Here is a 19,163-nt window from a genome sequence, read left to right as displayed (position 1 = left end):
TGATTCTAGTACACCTAAAGCTTCCACAGAGCCAAGAACCCCTGCCACCCTAGGTTTTGTGCTAAGGTTGGCATAGCAACTTGGGATACTACTGAAGCAATCTGCGGGAATAAATTTAAACCTGTCAGATGGAAGTCTGAGGTCTCTATGGTTCTGTTCTACATAGTTAGCACTGTCGAAACTACAGTCTAGGTAAGCAGAAGCCAGCAGAGTGAAAAGAGCAACTTATTGTTAATTGTGAATACAGAGGTTGTGTTCTGTCTGATCAGATTAAGCTCAGTACTAATACACATGACAATATCCCTGATAATGTATCTGTCATGCATCACAGACTGGGTATCAAAATATATCAGTTACAATACAGGGGACACAGCTAACCAGTATATATCCATCCCAAGGCGGATGAACAATTTCACATAAGATGACACAGCCCGCAGCCTGAAGTATAAGCAAAAATACTTGTTCCTCTTTGAGGCAAAAATACTAAAAATGCTTTCTGAGGGCTAAAGATGTTATCAGACTCAGAGGAAAAACATAGTATAATGTTATATGTTATAGAAATGTGAAATACTCTACTATGAAGGATGGCATGTAGAGGATTAAGAACTAAGAATCTCTATAGTGGAAATGGTATTTCAGATTGTGTGACAGGGAAAAAAAAAGTTACTTGAAAATATAAGAGGACCAAGAATAGAGTTCTGACAGACACTAGCATAGACTGAGAGGAAAGCAAATAGGATTTGAAAACACTGCAATTGTAAAAGGATGGATGGCTCATAACCTAAACTGTAAACTAAAGAAAGAGATTAAAAAGGTTTATAAATTTTAACATCACCATGTTGAAAAGGAAATGACATTGAAGGATAAATGAGATACACATGGAAGGAGACAAAAAATAATGCTCAGATTCCCTGCTGAAACTTGGAATGATATTGCTGATTAGCAGGTCATGATCTCTAAGGTATCCTTTCTTATCTGAGAAAAAGAACATACGTACAAATAGTCCAACATACTCCACTCAGAAACAGTGATTTGGCATTTTCATGCCACACTATCAGGTTAGCACAAGGATTTCATTAGAGGCCTCTTTCTGAAAAAATAAAGTCAGCTTTAGATTAGCCGTGAGCAGATTAACCATAAATTGAAATTGGCAAGGGGTGTGAAGGCCCAGCAAAAAAAATTTGCAGCAGAAGGAAAGCAACAAAAATGTTGACTCAGGGCAGAATGGGGTGGGTGTGCTACAAAGGACATGGAAAACACTGAAGGCATCAATGCCACCTTTGTTTCAATCTTTCCTGGCAAGGTCTGGTTTCCAGTCCCCCTGCCAGGCTCTCCCAGAGTTTAAGGGAGATAACACTCTTCATAGAGTGTGGTGTTAGGGACTTACTTAAGTGAGCTGGACATACACAATTTTAAAGAACAGAATGAGACATATCTGAGAATGCTAAGCAAGCTGTCTAACTAAAGATTGTTGTCTGTTTTAAAAGTCTTGGTGATGAGATCCCCAATGATTGAAGAAAGGCAAACAATTCATCCTTCTTCAAAACAGGCAAGGAGGAGGATCCAGGAATCACAGGTCAGTCAGCCTCACCTCAGTCCTTGCAAACATGGTGAAACAAGTCCTCCTGGAAACCATGTCCAGGCACACGCAAGACAGGATGGTGATTGGGAACAGGCAGCATCAATCTATCATGGGCAAATCATCCCTGACCAATATGAGTGCCTTCTGGAATTAAATGACTACCTCTGAGGATGAGGAAAAAGTAGTAAAGCAATAGATGTCTACACTGGAAAAGTTCAGCAAGGCTTTGAACACAGTTCCCCATTTCATCCTTGCAGCCAAGCTAGGAACATATGGACTGGATGAGTGGAATACAAGGTGAGTGTAAACCGGGCTGGATCATTTAGAATAGAAGTTAATGGTTCAAAGTCAAACTGGCAGACAGTTATGAGTGGCTTTCCTCAGGGCTGATACAGGTACCAGTACTGCTTAACATCTTTACCAGTGACCTGGACCACAGGACAGAATGCCTTTTCATCGAGTATGTAGAAGACACCAAATTGAAAGGAGGGTGTGGGTAGGGGGCGCTGATAAACTGATATACTACAGGACTTTGCTGCCAATCAGAGGAACCTTGCAAGGCTAGAGAGATGGGCTGCCAAAAACCTCATGAAGTTCAACAGTGACAAATGCAAAGTCCTGCACCTGGGACAGAATAACAGCAGCAACATAAGCAGTTGGGGACCAGATGGCTTGGAGACAGCTCTGCAGAAAAGGACCTGGGAGTCCTAGTGGACTGAACACAAATCACAAGAACATTTTTGCAGCAATTAAGGCCAACTGTATACTGGACTGCATTAGCAAGACTATAGCCAGCACATCAAAAGTGATTATTCCCCCCTGCTCAGCACTCATGAAAGCACTCTGGAACTTTGTGTCCAGTTTTGACTCCCTGGTACAAGACAGACACTAACAAACCAAAGTAAGTCCAGCAGAAGGCCTCTGAGATGATTAGGGGACTGGAGCATGTGACAAGAGGCTGAAGAAATAGATTTTTAGCCTAGAGACATCTAAGGAGGGAATTGCAGTCTTCCACTACCTGGGGGAGACGATGGAGCCAGACTGTTCTTAAGATGTGCACAGCAAAAGGACAAAAAGTAATGATGACAAGTTGCAACATGGGAAATTATGAAAATTATGAAACTATTGCTTGCCACATGCCCCGCTCTGTCTGGCACTCTTCAAAGATGGCACCATTCTCTACAGAGATCTGCAGATGTGTTTCATTCTATTTATCCCTTTATCCATTTCTATTTATCCCTTTATATTTTCTCATATTGAAAGTTAATTTATATGATATATATATACACTTACAAAGTATCCTCAGTTAGTTCTCCTCCTTTTATGTTCCCACCTTTATAATCTTCATGCTGCTTCTTTTTTTTTGGGGGGGGGGGGGAGGGGGGGGAGAGGCCGGGTTCAGGGAGTATGTAAGAAAATAAATTCTTACCTGAAAGAATATTACCACTTGGTCCACGCCATTGGGATACTGGATCAATCAGTTCTGAGTTTCGCAGACGATTTGTAACACACAAAATACGTGGACTATTTTGATTCAGCTTGACATAAACTTTGACTGAAAACAGTTTGTTATCATTAGTAACATATTTATCAATGATATTCTAACAGTAAACTATATAAATTGTAATTTTAAAAACTATATAAGTTGTAATTTTGGGACTGGTCCTGTTATCCCTACCACCAAAATGAAGTATTAAATACAGAGCAGTTTTGTTTTCTCAGGGAAATCAAATTAAGAGAATTCTTTCTAGTTCCATGTTTATCTGGTTGCGTAAAGAAGAACCACAATGCACTGCAACATCCTCTTAAATGGAGCATGGCACTTAATAGGTTCTCACAAGCATGGACTTCTGCAGTGTTCTCTCTCAGTTGGCGTCTAACACACACAGAGCAAGCTGCATTTCAATTTGTTGATCCAGGCTACTCAGACTTGGAAGCCTGCTGTTTTCATGCTATTAGCAATTGCCTTTTACCAGACTCTGTACAGTGCACTTGGTATTTGTTTAAAAAGTGGGTAGTGTTGCACTAAATGTTGAGTTACCTATTGTTTAATTCAAAGATAACGAAACAGAAAGCAAACTGAATAAGGTAAATATTTACTCAGTCTTTTCCACAGTAATAGAGGTGTGCATGTCTTACATGAGATTTGTACAGGTACTTCTAGCTCTTCAGTTGCTTCAAAAAACTACAAGATTTGTATGGTCATAATCACTCTTATAATATATAGGACTTCAGTATCTACAATTTATTTTATTTCCCTCCCCCTGACATTCTGCAAAGCATTTGTGATCTTCTTCAGAAACATGTGATGCTAGATATTCACGCTCCAGTAAAGTTTAGACTTAAATATGGTACCATGCTCTGTATCAGGCTACCCTAATGCTATTGAAAAGCTACAGCTAGTATAAAATACTACAGCTAGTACAACTTTCCTTATTTGGAGAATCTATTAATTATCCAAACTGAATCAAATAAGCAAACTACCATAATGTTAGTTTACCACTGGCTATTTCAGATTCTCTGCAAGTGGAAAACAGTCCACATATTTGTTGCAGGAAGGGATTATTGCATGGAAAAACAGTTTGCCTTTTTCCATTACAGCAACTGGTGGTAATGCCACCACTTAGTGTTCTGTCCCCTCCAAATATGATTGTTTGCTTTCATTAAAAAATGAAAAGCCACTTAAACTTGTGCTACTCAGTAAGTCATATTAAGTTGCTTAAACAGAACACAGACTTAGATTTAGCATTTAATAAACTTTAATAATGAATAATAATAGTGATCACAGAATTGCTGCGGTTGGAAGGGACCTCTGGAGATCATCTAGTCCAACCCCCCTGCTCAAGCAGGGTCACCTAGAGCACATTGCACAGGATTGCATCCAGGCGCGTTTTGAATATCTCCAGAGAAGGAGACTCCACCACCTCTCGGGGCAACCTGTTCCAGTGCTCTGCCACCCTCACAGTGAAAAAGTTTTTCCTCATGTTCAGATGGAATTGTCTGTGTTTCAGTTTGTGCCCGTTGCCTTGCGTCCTATCACTGGGCACCACTGAAAAGAGTCTGGTCCCATCCTCTCGACACCCTCCCTTCAGATACTTGTACACGTTGATAAGATCCCCTCTCAGTCTTCTCTTCTCCAGGCTGAACAGGCCAAGCTCTCTCAGCCTTTCCTCATAAGAGAGATGCTCCAGTCCCCTAATCATCTTTGTAGCCCTTCGCTGGACTTGCTCCAGTAGTGCCACATCCCTCTTGTACTGGGGAGCCCAGAACTGGACGCAGTACTCCAGATGTGGCCTCACCAGGGCTGAGTAGAGGGGGAGGATCACCTCCCTTGACCTGCTGGCAACACTCTTCCTGATGCAGCCCAGGATACCATTGGCCTTCTTGGCCACAAGGGTCCATTGCTGCCTCATGCTTAACTTGGTGTTCACCAGCACTCCCAGGTCCTTCTCTGCAGAGCTGCTTTCCAGCAGGTCAACCCCCAACCTGTACTGGTGCATGGGGTCATTCCTCCCTACGTGCAGGACCCTGCTCTTGCCTTTGTTGAACTTCCTGAGGTTCCTCTCTGCCCACCTCTCCAGCCTGTCCAGGTCTCTCTGAATGGCAGCACAGCCCTCTGGCGTATCAGCCACTCCTCCCAGTTTGGTATCATCAGCAAACTTGCTGAGGGTGCACTCTGTGCCTTCATCCAGGTCATTGATGAAGAAGTTGAACAAGACTGGACCCAGGACTGACCCCTGGGGGACACTGCTAGCTACAGGCCTCCAACTAGACTCTGTGCCACTGATCACAACTCTCTGAGCTCTGCCATTCAGCCAGTTCTCAATCCACCTCACTGTGCACTCATCTAACCCACACTTCCTGAGCTTGTCTATGAGGATGCTATGGGAGACAGTGTCAAAAGCCTTGCTGAAGTCTAGGTAGACAACATCCACTGCTCTCCCCTCATCTCCCCAGCCAGTCATTCCATCAGAGAAGGCTATCAGGTTGGTTAGGCATGATTTCCCCTTGGTGAAGCCATGCTGACTACTCCTGATCACCTTCTTGTCCTCCACATGCTTGGAGATGGCCTCCAGCATGAGCTGCTCCATCACCTTTCCAGGGATGCAGGTGAGGCTGACTGGCCTGTAGTTCCCCGGGTCCTCCTTCTTGCCCTTTTTGAAGACTGGGGTGACATTGGCTTTCTTCCAGTCTTCAGGCACCTCTCCTGTCCTCCATGACCTTTCAAAGATGATGGAGAGTGGCCTAGCAATAACGTCTGCCAGCTCCCTCAGCACTCGTGGGTGCATCCCATCAGGGCCCATGGATTTGTGGGTGTCAAGTTTGCTTAAATGATCTCTAACCCACTCCTCCTCCACCAAGGGAAAGTCTTCCTTTCTCCAGACTTTCTCTCTTGCCTCCAGGGTCTGGGGTTCCTGAGGGCTGGCCTGAGCACTGAAGACTGAAGCAAAGAAGGCATTCAGTAACTCTGCCTTCTCTGCATCCTTCATCACCAGGGCACCCACACCATTCAGCAAAGGGCCCACATTTTCCCTAGTCTTCCTCTTGCTACTGATGCATTTGAAGAAGCCCTTCTTGTTGTCCTTGACATCTTTCGCCAGATTTAATTCCAAACAGGCCTTAGCCTTCCTCGTCGTATCCCTGCATACTCTGACAACGTTCCTATATTCCTCCCAAGTGGCCTGTCGCCCTTTCCACATTCTGTATAATTCCTTCTTCTAGTTGAGTTTTGCCAGGAGCTCCTTGCTCATCCATGCAGGTCTCCTACCTCCTTTGCTTGACTTCCTACTCACAGGGATGCACCACTCTTGAGCCTGGAGGAAGTGATGTTTGAATATTAACCAGCTCTCTTGAACGCCCCTTCCTTCTAGGGCCCTAACCCATGGGATTCCTCCAAGCAAGTCCCTGAAGAGGCCAAAGTTTGCTCTCCTGAAGTCCAGGGTTGCGATCCTACTTAGTGCCCTGCTGCCTCCACACAGGATCCTGAACTCCACCGTCTCACGGTCACTGCCCCCAAGCTGCCCCCGACCTTCACATCTTCCACCAGTCCTTCTTTGTTTGTTAGTACAAGGTCCAGCAGCACACCTCTCCTTGTTGGCTCCTCCACCACCTGTGTCAAGAAGTTGTCACCAATGCTCTGCAGGAACCCCCAGGACTGTTTGTGCCTAGCTGTGTTGTCTCTCCAGCAGATATCAGGGTGGTTGAAGTCCCCCATGAGAACCAGGGCCTGGGATCATGAGGCTACTTCCAGCTGTCTGTAGAAGGTTTAATCAGCTTCCTCTTCCTGATCAGCTGGCCTGTAGTAAACACCCACAGTGTCACCCATGCTAGCCTGCCCTTTAATCCTTACCCATAAGGTCTCGACTCGCTCTTCATCCACCCCTAGGCACAGCTCGATACATTCCAGTTGCTCTCTCACATAAAGAGCAACTCCACCACCTCGCCTTCCTGGCCTGTCTTTCCCAAAAAGCACATAGCCATCCATGACAGCACTCCAGTCAGGCGAGCTATCCCACCATGTCTCTGTAATGGCAATGAGATCATGGCCCTGTGACCGCACACACATCTCTAGTTCTTCCTGTTTGTTCTCCATGCTGCGTGCATTGGTGTACAGGCATTTCAGAGAGGTGATCAAGCATGCAGGTTTCCCAGGAGGGATACCAGAGGATCCTCCATAGCCACATCCCATGTGCACTTCCCCGGCTGCATTCACCTGCTGGAGGCGTCCTGACTTGAGCTGTCTTTTGCCAGCTACCCTGTCACTATAACTCTCCCCTTCCCCCATCTTTCCTAGTTTAAAGCCCTCCTTACCAGGTTGGCCAACCTGTTGGCAAAGACCCGCGTGCCCCGCCTCATGAGGTGGATCCCATCTCTTGCCATCAGTTGTCGATCTTCAGACAGGGTCCCATGGTCGTAGAAACCAAAACCCCTGTTGCCAACACCAGTGGCACAGCCAGTCATTAACTTGGAAAGTCCATCTCCTCCTCCTCTCATCCATCCCCCTCACTGGCAGAATTGAGGAGAAGATGACCTGGGCTCCCAGACCCTTGACTACCATCCCCAGAGCTCCGAAATCCTGCTTGATGGTCTCCAGTTTGCCCTTGGTGTCATTGGCGCCCACATGGAAGAGCAGCAGTGGGTAATAGTCCAAAGCATGGACGAGCCTTGGCAGTCTTTCCATGACATCTCTCACATGAGCCCCTGGCAGGCCACAAATCTCTCTAGACATGAGGTCAGGTCGGCAGATAGATGCCTCTGTCCCCTGCAGCAGGGAGTCCCCCACAGCAATCACCCGCCGCTTCTTCCGGGTGTTCCGGCAGGGCACAGGGTCTGTTGTCCCAGGTACTTCCCTTGCAGCCATGCCAATCTCCTCCTCATCCTGGAGGGCACTAAACCTGTTCTTCAGCTGCAAGTCTTCGGGAGGAGAAGGAGCCTTTCTCCTCCCACGAGCAGTGACCAGTTTCCAGCCTTCTTCCACAGTGTTATGATGTACCATTTCACACGGCACAGAGCCCTCTGGCAACTCCACTGCTGTGGGGGGTTGGGACTCCCAAAGCTGCACAGTCTCCGAAAATACCCTATCTCTTGCTCTGCTTCTTGGATGCTATGCAGCCTACTGACCTCCTCCCGTAACTCCCTTACCTGACCACACAGCTCGTCAACAGCAGCACACCTCCTGCAGGAGAGCTGACTGCCAGCCCAGGCCTCCCGGAGAGGCCCCAAGCACTCCCTGCAGCCTGACACCTGGAGAGCTGCATCTACTGTCAGAGGGTCGGTCTGGGTCCCAGCCTCTGACACAGCAACTCCAACAGCCACTGGGGAACGCACTGTGCGGCGTGTCACAACCATACTTGAGGAAGCGTACACCACAGGGAACAGAAACAAAGGCTCCTTCACACACCCTTCCACACAAACTGCTGCCTCTATGAGCTGCGCTCTAGGCCTGGCTCTTATATAGGCCTCTCCCTAGCACTGGCTAAGAGGGTGCTTGACCCGCCCTAATCAAGGGCCACTGGGATCAAAGGCCCCAACTCCCTCTGGTCAGGGGCAACCAAGAGAGCTCGTTAGCAGCAGCCACTCCTAGCTAGAGCTTTTCCCACAAGCTTTTCCCAGGAGAAGTCAAGGCCTCCTGCAGTTGTCCTTGCCTAGCTTCCCCTTTCCTGTTCACAGCAATCACCTTCTAGTTCCTCGGGAGTCCTCAGAAAGCCCACAACTTCCAACAAGATCCTCAAGTTCTAGTCAGAGGCCAAACACAGCTGCGCAAACTGCTGCGTCTGTTCGCTGCCTCTGTTAGCTGCTCTGTGATAGTTAATATAATTATAGTTGATACCACTTTTAATAACTTTAGAATTTTGATAGTCTCAAGAACAAGAGATATGTTCATCTCATCTAATAATCAGCTTTTTACAACAGCTTACATTGCAGAAAACAGCAAAGTATATCTTTTCAATTGTACAGCAGTATGCCATGAAAATAAAGTAATTTACAGGGCATACTTCATTTTTTACCCTGAAGCATGAAAATTAATTCTGAACTCTACATGTTAATGCAATTGCAAATGTGATCTGTATTTTTCTATTGTAAATTCTTCATACTTTTCCTCAAATTTACTAACCTACTGACTTTAATAATAGTCTACTGTGGCAAAATTCTATATATAGCTTATCTCTTCCCTTTCATAATATAAACTAACCAAGAGAAATCTTTAAAAACAGAATTATTTTCCAGAATTGTTTCATCTTTAGACAAAACTTAACAGGTCTAAGAATCTGTACCAAAATAAGTCAAGGCATGTCTTCTTTTTTCACTATCCTCCCAAACAGCAGAAGTTTTAGAGATAATTTGTGCATATTCACACTGCTGAATGAGTTAACAGAAGGAGATGTAGAGCTCCCATTGCTAGCCTGTGGTATGTCTGCGTAGCATACTACAATGCAAAGACACTATTTCAGGTAAGACTGACTGTTCACTATTGTGCTGCACAACTGATACTTGTATATTGTCTTTGGTTCTGGAGTTAGTTCAAACAGAAGAAACTTGAGTCTTTCTCTGTCTGTACTGTAAATATTGTAAAAGCAATAATGTAAAAAAAAAAAAGAGGGGGGTGCTTTCCAACCTTTGTATTCTATATACTTTGAAAATGCCTTGCCCTTAAGGGCGGGCAAGTACATTTTATTTTGTTTAGCTTTCAAAGAAGCACTTTCATTTGTTTTGGTATGTTTGTGTTTTGGGAGAGAGAAGGAAGTGAAATCATGTTTCCCAGCTGCCAGCAGCATGGTGCAAGGAATAAATGGGAAATTAAAGGACTATATGTTTTGTAAATAGAGCTCCCCGGGGGGAAAATATCACACAGGTTTCTGAGTTCATTTTCATTTGTATTGTATGAAACCAAGAATTTTAAAAATTTTAACCACCAATTTGAAACCAGATCTCCCACTTTACAATGAAGCACTACAATCACCAGGCAATCACCTCCATTAAGGTAGATATTTCCCTAACAAGAAGCTCTATCCTGAACCTGAAGGAATATCCACATAAATTTAGTTTTCAAAAAAAAATTGCATATTTGGGTAAAGACTCTTCACTGATAAATTCCCAACCATATGTTTGTTTGATCACCCTGGCTGACAAATGCTATTCTGTGTTTGTGAACTGCTTTTATGTATGGATCAATCTGAAGAAATTACTTGTGCTGATTTCCTATACAATAGTCAATTTTGAAGAAATGTGCTACAAAGAACTATGTGCATTTCCTGGAATAGGACTTTGTTTTAGCCTGAGGTTTGTTCTCCATTCTTATTCACTGATAGCCCTCATGAAACCTGCATATTACTGTTCTCACACTCACAGGAAAAAACTGAAAATTTTGAAGAAAAATACCTGGAAATATGATAGATCCCACTATTTTTAAGCTACTGTCTCCTGGCCCTGCACTTCTTAAAAATCTCTTTGAGGATTGAACTGTTAAAAGATAAAACAATTACATTAATACAACAATTAAATTTACCTGGAAAAGCAAACGTATTTTAGGTTAATCTATACCCTTGATGGACTTGTTTTTCAACAGAAACTAAGTTAATATCTGTCTCATGTCTTACACATGTATGATTACCATTAAGGTGACAAAAAATAATGACCTGATACAGAAAAGCATCGGTATTATGAACAGTGCTTAAGTTTAGCTTTAAACATATTCATAAGCTTTACAAGAGAACTAACACATTTTAAATAGAGCCTACTTGATAAACACTGTCCAAAATGGGAATAAAAATGTAATTGCATTGTTGTGATACCGTCAATCAGGATGTTTATCTGTATACTTACTAATAATGAATTAATGAGCTTAGTTTTTGTTATTACTGTGATTTTTCTTAAAATGAGTACAATTTGATATATATGACTTTTACATAAAAAATAAGTTATATTAAAGAGCAATGGATGAGAACCAGCTCTTGCTCATCTGATACAAATTCTCATCTGCTTGTGATGAGACACATGGTAATGTTGCTGAATCAAGTGCACTCATGCTGGTGTAAAACATACATTTATCAAGCTGTGTACTAACATAGCAACTAAGCTGAAACTGACTGTTAAATAAGCAGTTCATTTACTGGTTAGAAGGAAGTCTTAGCATGACTAGCTCTATATAACAAAGCAGTTAAGCGATCCCTTTCTTGATTCCCCTTGTTTCTGCTTCAAAGGCTAAGCTTTCATATTCTCTGGCAGGGTAGTAAACCTGTAGCAGCATTTCCCCAGGAAGCTTTTCAAATGATAACAGCAAAACTAGCATATAACCTTAGAACATTAAAAACAATGTCAGTTAAATCAAAACAACCTACTACAGAAAAATTTTATGGCTATTTTAATTTGCATTTCTTCTATTTTAAATAGAGATTAAAAAACTAAAACAATTTTTTTAACTGCAAAGCTTTGCAAGACATACAACACTTCTGAAATAAAACTGAAGTATCTTTCAGCTGGGCATGTTCAAGTCAGATCTAAGCTTGTTTTACAGAGTTTCAGGCAATACAGAACTGAAGCCAGCAGAAAGCTAACAATGGCTAGCCAACTGCTCAGCATTCTGTGTTCTTTGTCTCCACCTCCTGTTTGGAAGGAACTTGAGTTACCAGGAGGTAAGGCATGTTTGGGATTTCTTGTTCTTTTGAGGAATCTGGAAAAGAAAGCAAGTAATACAGGAACAGAAAGCCTTTAATACCAAAGGCAGCAATAAAATAATGACTATATCATTAGTAGCAATTATTTGATGAAGATGGTCTAAACAATTATGTCACACCAGATCAATGCTTGTTGCTAATTTCATTTCAAAGTTGACAAAGTAAAAGCAAAAACAAATACTCTGGTAAACTGGTTTTAGATTAAGGCATTTGTTGGGGGCACAAGAGATCTGGGTTCAAGTCCCAGCTTTGTTTTAATTTATCTCGACTTGAGCAATAATGGGAAACTATCAGTTCACCTCATCTAATATACGATTGGTACTCATACTTCTCTACCTTACAGTGTTGCTATGAAAAAGAGAAGCAAGGCAGATCCTCCAGCTTTCAGGACAAGATAATCAAGGTAAGATAAAAAGAACTGTCTATACTTGTCATTTCAGAATGCAAGCAGAATGCTCTATTCAAAATATTTAGGCAGGAGGAAAAAATAACACCTCACTTGGGAACAAAATCTGAGAGAAGATAATCGCAGGAGCAGCCTCATGTATGATGGATTTCTGTGATTAACAGTTTGATTTACTTTGCAGTGTTTTCTTTACTGTGTGCCACTTCTACAACTTTGTTTGAGGAGTAAAATTTTTTAAGTAACTTCATTTTCCCCAAGGACCTTCTGCATGGTTTGGAGGTTGTTTTGGGGGGTGTTTTTTATTATTTTTTAACTAGCATGGATTAAAATTTTCTCACTAGAATATTCATGCTACATCTTTCAGATTTCTGTTGCACTGACAGAAACAAAAGTACTTTTTCACTAAAATTCAGGTCCCAAAAGAACATAGGATCAGATTCTCCATTGACAAAAATCAGCATATCTGTTTTGATTTTAATAAAAGCATTCTAATTTATATAACATTATAAATCCTACCTGAAAAACATCCTCTTTTTAAATTCCTTTTGCCACTATTATCTATCCACATGATCAGTAAATATTTTATGGTCTGTTAGGTTGATTTATATATCATAATTGGAAATGAAAAACATAACCCACCAAAAAAGTATAAATTATTATCGGGGAAAAACTGAAAACAACAATCTCAGACAGGAAAGTCTTCAAAGTTTATGAAAAGGAACAAATGCACCTAAAAAAGTGAAGCACTGCAAACTGACATATGTGAGAGGAGGTATAAACTGTTTATGGGATGTTTAGGGGGTATTTAATCAATGCACACAGGAAACAATTTTTTTTACAATAATAACTTAAACCTAAAGATGGAGCTCTTGAACTATTTATATAAAAGAACTAGAAAAAGTGGAACAATGTAGTTACTGAAGGAAGATACATAAGACTTTTGGATTATTCTTTGATATTTTCAATGACCGTGCATGTTAGATTTTGAGAAAGCTTAAATGCTGTTCTTTCATTTGTATACATACTTCATTTGCATAGCAGTCATTTCAATAAGTAAATGTTTCTGTCCACATATGAATCCCAGTCCTCATATACTCCTTCTCTCACTTTTTATACTGACTTTTAAAGTATTTTCAAGCCTTTTTTCAGGTTTCCTACTTGAATTCCTTTGCTGTCCTCCTAATCACCTGGAATTTAAATAGCACTTTCTGTTATCAGTCTCTAGCGCAATTATCTTCCCATTCTCACCCTCTATTTTAAGAGTTTGTATGATCAGGTTAAACAGACCCACATTAAACTTATCACAAAAAATAAGGGGGAAAAAGTAGGAAGAGGTCATAGAGTCCCACAAAGAAAGAGCAACAAAGGACAATAGACAAAGGACAGCAAAAGTGTTTAAACTGCATTTTTAACTCAATAAAGAATATTCCATCTCTTCCTCTTCAACTTGCAACTGCACTTAACAGGCAGTGGGGAAAGCTAAGCTTCATTCATTTTTAAGAAAAACAAATTAGATTTCTGAATCAATTCCTCAAATAAGTTTTCAAAGCAGCCCGATGCAATAGAAATATATTGGGTCTGGTTCCTCACTGCTTTGTACTTGATACAGTCATAAACAAGCTGCAAGCAGCAGATCCTTTTGCAGAAAAATACAGACAAAGAAAGATAGTCATACACCACTGTCAGACTTAGGGAAGTCTGGGGTAGTTCAAAGTAGGCCTGATTCAAATTTCACAGTTGCCTGAAGAGCCATTCAAGAAGACTTGTTATTACTAGAATTCAAGGGTACGTTTGCCGTGTAAAGTATCTATGTTACTTGAGGATTCATTGGGTGATTTTAAGATGTTCTTGAGTAAATTCAACAGCTTTACTACTAATATATGACTCTAAAGCTAGCCAAAGATTCTGCGAAGAGTTTGAGTTAAGGGTAAAATGCTAACACCCTGTTTTGGTACATTTTAAATATACTTGGCAGGAGTATAAATTCTACACAAAAAGCAAGAGAGAAATGAAGCTCACATATTTATCAGGTATTCTGCCCAGGGGGGAAAATTATCAATTCCAGATCAGAAGTAGCAGGTGGACTGTACCTGCACATACACAGAGCCCCCTCTGCTTCTCCCTGTTTCAGGCCTCAGATTTACAACAGTGCCATGTAAATAGGAGGTACCTTCCCAGATCCTGCCCCAAGACAGAATCTGCTTAGGTTAATGTTGACTAAATCAGCATTAATTCATATGCCCACTGAATTTAAGATTCACATAAAGTAATTCCACCATTTTATAAAATATCTTACTAGAAATATCTTTGTCTTAAAAGGAACACTACAGTAGCAAAATTAATCATCTTCAAAATAATTCATCAGAAAAATTTGGTCTGAAAGTGGCACTGGCAGGAAATAGTTTAAAATGAGCCTTAAATAATTAAACAATCAATTTATTTATTAATAAAATAGTGTATTACTAGAATGTTCAACTGGCATAGTTTCAATTCATTTATTTAGAAATGAAAATTCTGTGAAGTGATAGAAAAAAATTTAAGTTATGGTAATTGCTATAAGTTTTTTTTTAATGTAATTATGTTTTGCAGTAATTTTTGTGGAGAGATTTCTGCACCTAAAGAATATATAAATAGCAATGCTACTTACTTAAAGCAGTTATTTGTGCTTAATCATGCTAATAGTCAAGTGTTTTCCTATATCAAAGTATTTTAATTACAGCTGGCATTTCCAAGCTGACTGATGGAAAGTGGTGTGCACAAATATTACCATTTCTATTACTAGTCTTATAAAAGTCATATATGAGAAACTGAACATCAGTTTCTTATCTGTCTCAGTTAAGTTTAACCATTTTGAAAACGTTCTGCAATATCTGAACAGGATTCTGCTTTCTAGTAGGCCTTCACATTTTTGTTCTGACAGTTACAGCAGTGCTAACACATTTTATAAATTAAATTTAAAAGGGACACTTTTTCCACTAATGATGTATCAAGCTACTTTAAAGCTGTCGTATCTTTCCACTATGATGCATACTCCCTTCAGATGGCTCAGAAAAGCCACATGTAATTAAGACATTTTAAGAAACATACTCTACATTGTTCTCAAAGAGTTTAATTATTCACTTAAAGAAAAACATGTGAACCTAAACTGTCACCATTAGTAAATGGAAAACAAAACAAAAGAAAAATCTTTAAAGAAAAAGGTTCATATGTTTTACTTCAATCTAAACTCAGACCACATGAATGACTCATAAATTGCAATAAATGCCTTGTTTGGAGATGACAGTGCCTATTATATCCATTAAAGAAAACCTAAGATAAAAGAAATACTGGAACAGCAATGTTTTAGTAAATATATGCTGAAAACCTGCATAAAGCTTCCCCTTTTTGTCAGTGAGTAAAAGAACTTTAAGCTTCACCTCTAATCTTACTCACGGAAAAGACCTTGAATTTATGAAGAAATTAGTGAAATTCAATCATAACCAGATGGGAGAATAAAAAGATCTTGGCACATATGCACACTAATGTACAAATTAAATAAGCTAATTTTACCAGACTTCCATTCAAGAAACCCTATGTGATATAGTATGCTCACAATTCAAAACTTCACTAAGGAGCAGAGACTGTCATTTCAGGGCATTCCCAGCGCTGGAGTTGAGAGGCTGTGCGACTGCATTTCCCAATCCGGGACAGCTGACAGCTGCAGTTATGCACTGTGGATACAAGATCAGCAATATTACACCAGAAGTGTGCAGTCTCGGTATCCTAGTTCATAACTATTTCAGCACTTCACAACCTTTTCAGCAAACAGACAGCGCTCTTACAGCCCAGTAGCAACGTTACCAGCGACTCGCTGCCTACACAACTCGCAAACAGTGTTTTGACTCCCTCAAGCATGAAGCTTCGTTAGCACCTCGAAAGGAGAAACGTCCCTTTCTCCCACGCTCGCTGTTCCTTTTTGAGGAACAAGATCTCTTGGCTAATCCTTTAGTTTCTATCTCCACCTCCACTTGAGGAAAGTAAAATTAATCCCAGTGGTGGATATGAGGGGGAAAAGCACTAGCAGATTTAGAACAAAAAACACAGGGAGAAGTTGAATGTAAACCGACGCAGCCTTCATGGCAAAGTCCTGCGTTAAGGAGCAGCACACCTGAATAACCACCCCAAAGAGACACAGGCAGTTAGAGCTGGCAGGCCGCGGCCAGGGACGCACATGCCGCCGGCGACACACACGTCTGCTTTCCTGGAACCGTGTAAACAATAAACGAGGGCAGGGACAAAGGCCCAAGCAGGCAGCGAGCTCGGGAACGTCAACAGCATTCACCCCCGCCGCTCCACGCAGCGCAGGGGCGGGAGGCAACGGCCAGGCACGGTACCTGCGGCGGGTGCCTGCAGCAGGACGAGAACGAGGACGCGGAAGCAGGCCGGGAGGCGGCCGGCGGCGGCGCCGCGCCCCTCTCCGCGCCGCGCGCCACATCCCCCCGCCAGCGCCTCGGCGGATCGCTGCGGCGCGCGCCCCCCCCGCCGGCTGTTAGCGGCCCCCAACGGGCGCCGTCGCCGTGGCGACGAGCGCGGGCAGGGCCCCAGCTGCGGAGGGGGGAGGGGGGCGCTGCCGCCTCCGGCCTTCCATGCCGTGACCTGCGGCGGGGCTTTCCCAGCGCGGAGAGCCAGGCTCTGGCGAAAGCGGGTGGGGACAGGCTTTCACATCCTCAAACCCCAGGGAAACATCTGCCGCGGCAGCAGCTCCGTCCTAAATCCAGCTGCCAGCTTGTACATAGTGAATCCCGATCCAGTAATCGCGGCACGTCGTTGCGCACCTCTGCCCCTGGGAGACCCCCCCAGGGTCTACGATGGGCACCTTGACCCAGAGAGTGCACCTGGGGGTGGCAAAGGGCACGGGAAACTTGCTTCATGCTCAGTGCAGTTGTTCCTTTAAAAAAAAAAAAAAAAAAAAAAAGACAAGTTTCCATTGCAAAACTGAAGAACTGTGCTGATCTAGTCAATGTTATGAGCATTTATAGCTGTGCGGCTCAATGGTCGTTATCACACCACAAAAAAGGCAATTAAGAAAGTGGGATCCCAGGAAGTTTGCATGTTTCTGTGGCGTAAAGATGGCTAATTCCTACTATAATTCCTACTAGGCTAGAGAGAGGAATTCTGTATCAGAAAATTTGGTATGTTGTTACTGTGGCAGGGAAGAAAAATAGCTGCTTACATCCAAGAAAGAAAAAGACTGTTCCATAGGAATCTTAGGGCAAAGTGAAAGGTAGACATCTAGTAAAAAATACTAGCTTAGTCATATCACCAGCTCCTCCAAATACCTCTTTAAAGCATGCATTGCCTCTGAAAATTGTCTGTAGAGATAATAAAGCCTTGCTTGGCCAGTTTGCTCCCCAGGATGATCCGAAAAGGATTTCTGTCACCAAAATCCAGGAAGATGTTTTAATTTTATTTCACTCAGCAAAATCAATGCAACAAAACATGAATAATCCTTGGATGCTCTTCCATCTTGTGCCGTAGCTGGGTCCCATGCCTTAGCCTCTCCTGCCTTAGCTTTCTAAAGCTTTCCAGGAGGAAGTAAGCAGTGGGGGAAGAGGTGGATTTGCAACACTGGATGTTATTTTTAATGTATAAACTGGATATATCTGGTATGGAGATTACTGAGCGTAAGTAAATGTAGACTCTAATGTGGCATTTTGAAGGCTTGTTAGAGGCAAAAGTCAAATTTGTTAAGTTTCTTTTCACTAACCTGAATGCAGAACTATGATAGAAAGTGGACACGATGTCTTTTTGTATTGTTGGCTTAGCCTTATGATGCTGGTACTGCATACTGTCAGCTGTGCCTTTCTATCCATTTTAGTTCTTGTGACCTAAATAAAGGAAGGTTTTTTTGTTGTTTTTTTGCTTCATCAGCAAACTACTGCAAAGGGAAACCACCATGAATTCCAAATTACGGAGTACAATTTGTTATTTCTATAAACCTGTACTGTAATAAATGTTAGGCCCATTTCTGATCTTGTGTTGATCAAGAACAAGTTAGGAATTCAGTGAAGTTACATCCATGTGAGACTAGCATAAGTGAGAGAAAGATCAGGCTCTGTGCCTCTAATTTATCCTAACATGGCCATAAAGTAAAGGAAGGCCCCATACTCTGAATTGAACTGTCCAAATAAACATAGTTTAATTTTTTCAAAGTGCCAAACCTTTGCAGGTGTCACTGAAGTCATGCAGAGACGACCTCTGTAAATTTGACCACTTTCGTTTAGATTTCTCAATAAAGATGATCCCAGAGGCTGGGATTAGGAAATGAGTGCTGCGTATTCTGACTCGAGCCTCTAATGGATTTGCCAGCCTGATAGAACAAATGGTAAAACTCTGGAGGAAATTAAGCAGCATGGAAAATTGTGAAGTCATGTGTTTAAATGTGATTTACTTACTCCAGGTAATAATTATATTTTTTCTATATTTGCATTTATGTGCCATTGTATTTGATAATTTTTTTGTGTTAAATATGTGTTTCAGTGCAATTCATATTTGTTGTCTAAATATGAATAGACAAGCTTATTTTAAAATACGTCGATGAAGATACTGTATCATTCCTGGAAAAATTGAAAGTTTCTTAATTTTGCCTCTCATAGATGAATAAGTAGTTGTAGTGTCATTTCAAGTTGCTAACTATGTTCCCTGGAAGGACTGGATTAGTGTGGTACCCATGAACCATGTTTCACACCATGAAACATTTCATTGTGAGGTGGTTTCCCTTGTTACCAAGCAACAAAAAGATTCTGTTTATTTGACAGCTTCATTCTTTTTTGTACCCTACTTGATAATTCTCTTTTCAGGAGAGAAGTCACAGTTTAAACCACTGCCTAGCTCTTTATGGTTTCTTTGCACTGATCTTCTGGAGGATGACCCATAGTTTTTCCATGGTTTATTAGATAGGACTTCAGAGAATTGAAGAAATGGGGGTGGAGCCTTTTAAGTTTGCTGCCATATAAGAATG

At 41.8% G+C, this 19,163-nt stretch overlaps 1 protein-coding gene across 1 annotated transcript in view; it reads right to left on the bottom strand.

The window, feature by feature from the left end:
• ZPBP (zona pellucida binding protein) overlaps window positions 1-12,731 on the bottom strand; it is a 31,547-nt gene extending 18,816 nt beyond the window's left edge. Inside the window, 3 exon segments of the mRNA XM_067292174.1 lie at window positions 3,012-3,137; window positions 10,463-10,543; window positions 12,680-12,731. Coding sequence (XP_067148275.1) covers window positions 3,012-3,137; window positions 10,463-10,543; window positions 12,680-12,731 — 259 coding nt within the window.
• Window positions 12,732-19,163: the final 6,432 nt, after the last annotated feature.

Source organism: Apteryx mantelli, chromosome 2 (assembly GCF_036417845.1).
Source record: "Apteryx mantelli isolate bAptMan1 chromosome 2, bAptMan1.hap1, whole genome shotgun sequence".
NCBI classification, from domain to species: domain Eukaryota; kingdom Metazoa; phylum Chordata; class Aves; order Apterygiformes; family Apterygidae; genus Apteryx; species Apteryx mantelli.
The sequence above is the reverse complement of the archived record's forward strand: the minus strand, read 5'-3'. Positions and strand labels throughout refer to the sequence as shown.